Source organism: Triticum aestivum, unplaced genomic scaffold (genome assembly GCF_018294505.1).
Source record: "Triticum aestivum cultivar Chinese Spring unplaced genomic scaffold, IWGSC CS RefSeq v2.1 scaffold214845, whole genome shotgun sequence".
In the NCBI taxonomy this organism is placed as follows: domain Eukaryota; kingdom Viridiplantae; phylum Streptophyta; class Magnoliopsida; order Poales; family Poaceae; genus Triticum; species Triticum aestivum.
Genome location: NW_025238951.1, coordinates 1 through 4055, shown reverse-complemented (window position 1 = coordinate 4055; position 4055 = coordinate 1). Strand labels below are relative to the sequence as shown.

Genomic DNA, 4055 nt, shown 5'->3' with positions numbered 1-4055 from the left:
AGATTTCGCCCTCCTTTTGCAGTATTCTCTATTCTTGATGGGAGGAAAATTTCAGCCCCAACCGCTTCCCTCGCAGCCGGTGGCATGGTCATCCGAGCTTGACTCCAGCCAAATCTTGCCGCCGCCACCGCCGCCCGTCACTGCCTGCGAGCTGCCGCCCGCCGCTCACCACCGGCGCAACAGCAACGCGCAAGCTAGCTAGCATGAGCAGGGCGCGAGCAGGAGCTCGGCCGCGTCCGACGAGGTTCGCGCCAACAGCGGCAGGGCGGCGGGAGCATGCGGTGTTGCACTGGAGCGGCCTGGATCCAATTGTAATCTAGATTTCATTTTAGAGTGTTTTATGCTATTTTCTAGGGACCCTATTATAAATGCAATTGCTGATAAATAGGCTCCACGTCTGAAATCAAAGATTTTTACTGGATCTATTCTGTGCGAGCACACGCCACACTGTAAAAACGTGTAAAAACTGTTTTATGGGATCCTCTAAACGACTTACGGGATGAGTTATTACACGATCTGCTAGAGAACCTCTAAGTACTTAGATTGGTATCTCTCAAAAAAGCAGTTGGCTTGGTAGGCAACAAGTGTCAAGCTAGGATGCATGCCAGAGCTTTTGTACTCAGGGTACGTCTATCATACATACTTGCAGTGGACACAAATCCTCGGGTGACTCGCATTTGATTCTCCACGGGAGAAGTTTTCTTCCATCCATTATCTAAACAAAATTCTCCAACGGGTGAGCATGCACTAGCAGTATCAACCTCTCATGTTTGTGCACGTGTGTTGAGGGCGAGGATAGCGAAAGCAACAGACGACGAAGCCGACGGGCCCGGCCATGGCCTCGTCTCGTCGATCGGGTCGAAAACTCAAGCCAGTGCGCAAAGAAACAAAAAAAGAAAAACACTCTGAAGAACAAGTGCAAGATCATTCTGACGGACAGGGAACCGCAACAAAGAAGAAACAACTTTCAAGCAGATCGAATGTTACACCTCGAAAGGATAGACGCCAAGAAGAGCTGCTCGGTCGTTGGGTAGATCAAGATCCTCATGTGAAGATTAATTGAACTTTAACCTCGTACTACATACAGTACTCCATCACTTGTATATAGTTTCCGGAATAGATTCAAAACAAAATATACTAGTACTATCACATGGCATGCATCTAAGCTGTGGTGAGGAAGACGTATGTCCGAAGCATGCACCTCGTCGCAAGAAGCAGACATCAACTCAGGCGGACGGCACCGAGGCGCGGTGGTGCCCGGACGCTGACGCCACCATCGCCGGCGCTGTCCGCCGCGACGAGGACGATGAGGTGGCCCGGTGCTTCCCGCACGCGGTGCGCCTAAGCATCTGGCACATGCCCTCGGCCACGCGCTCCGCGGGGCCGCCGCGCCTGAGCATGCGGCAGAAGGCCATGTGCGCCCGCACGGCCTCCTCCATGCCCATGGCCGCGCTGCGCTTGCTGCAGCCGGCCTCGTACTTGACGGACTCGGAGCACAGCCCGCACAGCCACCGGCCCCCGAAGTAGGCCCTCACGCCGCCGATGTACTCGCCGGTGCACTCCTCCTCCAGGCCGCAGCACTCGCAGCTCACCACCACCGCCAGTTCCACCGCCTCCATGTCTAACTTAGAAAGTTGGATTATTACCTAGAAAACCACGGCGGGCTCTTCTTGTTGGACTGGTTAATCTGAAAGAAGAAGAAGAAGAAGAAGAATCAGGTTCTCTTGTGCTTTTCGTGCTGTGCTTTGTGTGGTGTGTGCAGACAGCAGTAGGTTCGTTTATATATCGTTTGGGAGGCCCAGGGCACCTCCGCTCTCGCGTGCTGTCATGGCGACCGCGAGCCTAGCGCAGAACAGTTTGTTTTGTCACATGGACTCACGTACCCCCGCTCACCGGCCGGCCAGGTGATATTTATGCCCGTTTACACTATGCTAGCTGCTCCTGTTCTCATCAGGTTCTACGTACGCTAGTGAACTACTTGTTCCTCGCCTGGTTTAATTTGCCCTGACCGGAAGGGAACAGAAGAAGAACATTTCGTCCAGCTCTGCGTGTCGTCCAATTTAATATGTCTGAGGACTATGAGCAAATCTCCGCGCGCTTTAGTCTTCGAATAGACCATCTTTGATTACCATTTCGTGACTTCGATGATACATACAGTATAATTGATCATGCATGTGTGGATTGACCTTGATCACTTCCAAGTTGGAGCTAGGTGCGCGGAGGAATTCATCTCTGCCCTAGATCACAAGCAAAGATCGACACCAGCTGGTTCCCTACGTACACCTTAATATCCCACTATGCCAGCCGTCCTTTCCTTGCTCCTGCCAATGTGCAAGTGGAACCTAACTAATGGCACATATGGATAAGCACGTTTTGCTGTTACTTATAGTCAACTAAACATTGTTAGTCTTCATCAGCCGATTATTTTGTGTATGCACTCTCCGCTGATTTATTTTTTCCCGCCCGATGATGGTGGAGATGAGGAAGAACTTGGCCGAGAGCCCGAGACCAAAGTTGTGAGAATCACGACTTTCTTTTTTGGGAGTGCCTAGAACTCACCTGAATGAAATATAAATTGGTCTCATTCACATGACGTCATCCATCTTTTTTTTAGAACTACATGACGTCATCCATCTGTGTACAAAAGGTGTGGTCGTTCTATATTGTCGCTACTTCTTCCTGGGCCGTTCGTTGTTTGTTGTCTTTTTATGGGCCAGTGTACAATAACGAAAGTTGTCCGTTGTTTGTTGTTGACGAACAGAAGCATGAAGCAGCTGGGCCCTTACCCTTATTTAGGGAGCGTTTTTCTGTTGTTGTTTTTAGTTTTTTTGCTCGAAAACAATAGCTCGGAGGAGCCTTTGCCTGGGCCCTGCCTTGTTTTATGCCAAACATTATTAAATTTTTACAAATGAATTGCCTAAAAAATAAAATGTTAAACAGCTCGAAAAGAAAAAAAATCTGTGAAAAATTAAAAAAATATGTATGTACGTAAGAATGTTTATCGCATGAAACATGTTCACCATGTATTTTTGAAAAATGTCACATATCAAAAAAGTGCACCAAGTATTTGGACAAAAATCATTGCGAATATAACTGGGGTTATATTCATGCTTGGTATTAGCGAGCCATGTAACAATCTGAATGTTCGAGTAAAACCAATTTGATTGCACCAATTGCGTGAGTGTTGTGACAGTTGCAGTTGCGACACCCTCCCTTTGACTAAGCGAGTGAGAGCTCATGGGTCGATCCATGTGTGTGTTATAGCAGCAATTCCATGATTTAAGCGTGGATAGGACATCTCAAGAGGCTCAAACGACCACCACCAACGGGCACCGAGACCACGTGTAAAGACACCACAACGACACACCAAAAAACTTCATTTTCCTCTAGGAAATATTGTCTCCAACAAAAACCCGACACGATATACAAATGAAAAAACACCTTCACAATATAGTTGATTTTTCACTCAAGGAAAAAAATTAAAAAATATATAGTGAAGAAATTTAAAAGAAACAAATGTAAACAAAAAATGATATAAGAAGAAATGTTAGTTGCACAGGCAATGTTTGCTGGGCGACTATATCAAAATAAATTATTGTGTATGATCGACGATGATAGAAGTATAAGCGTTCAACGGTGTGAAACTAGGATCAAAAACATTATATATATGTATTCAAAAACATTATGTGTTTTCATGCGGGAAATACCAAAGATAGTTTGTGTGTTCCGAGAAATAAAACACAAAAAAGGGCCAAAATAAAAAGTGCGTGTATGCACCCACTGTCAAGGGAAATGATAGAAACCACACCTATGTGATGCTAAGATAAAAACCGTCGATAACCACCGACAACCCTCTCCCAATTAAGTTGTGGGCGCTTCATACCTCTTGCAGTTGCGCCTGAGTATGATGAGTTGCAGTTGTACGACTGAGTATGATGAGTACGGGTGTTTTCTCAAGAGGTCCCAGTTGCATGTGCTCGGGTTTTGTCAACTCTTGTCAATAAACATCCCCTCCCCTAGTTGCGAGTCGATGGGCAACTTACAACTGAAGACCC

The 4055-nt window shown here is 46.8% G+C and overlaps 1 protein-coding gene across 1 annotated transcript; it reads right to left on the bottom strand.

Moving 5' to 3' along the window:
• Positions 1-925: 925 nt before the first annotated feature.
• Positions 926-1737, bottom strand: LOC123176674 (uncharacterized). The gene has a single exon (XM_044590769.1). The coding sequence runs from the start codon at positions 1617-1619 to the stop codon at positions 1227-1229; it is 393 nt and encodes a 130-aa protein (XP_044446704.1). The 5' UTR covers positions 1620-1737; the 3' UTR covers positions 926-1226.
• Positions 1738-4055: the final 2318 nt, after the last annotated feature.

Excerpts from the sequence above, each read along its gene's own strand:
- LOC123176674 (XM_044590769.1), bottom strand. The coding sequence starts at position 1,619 with ATGGAGGCGGTGGAACTGGCGGTGGTGGTGAGCTGCGAGTGCTGCGGC.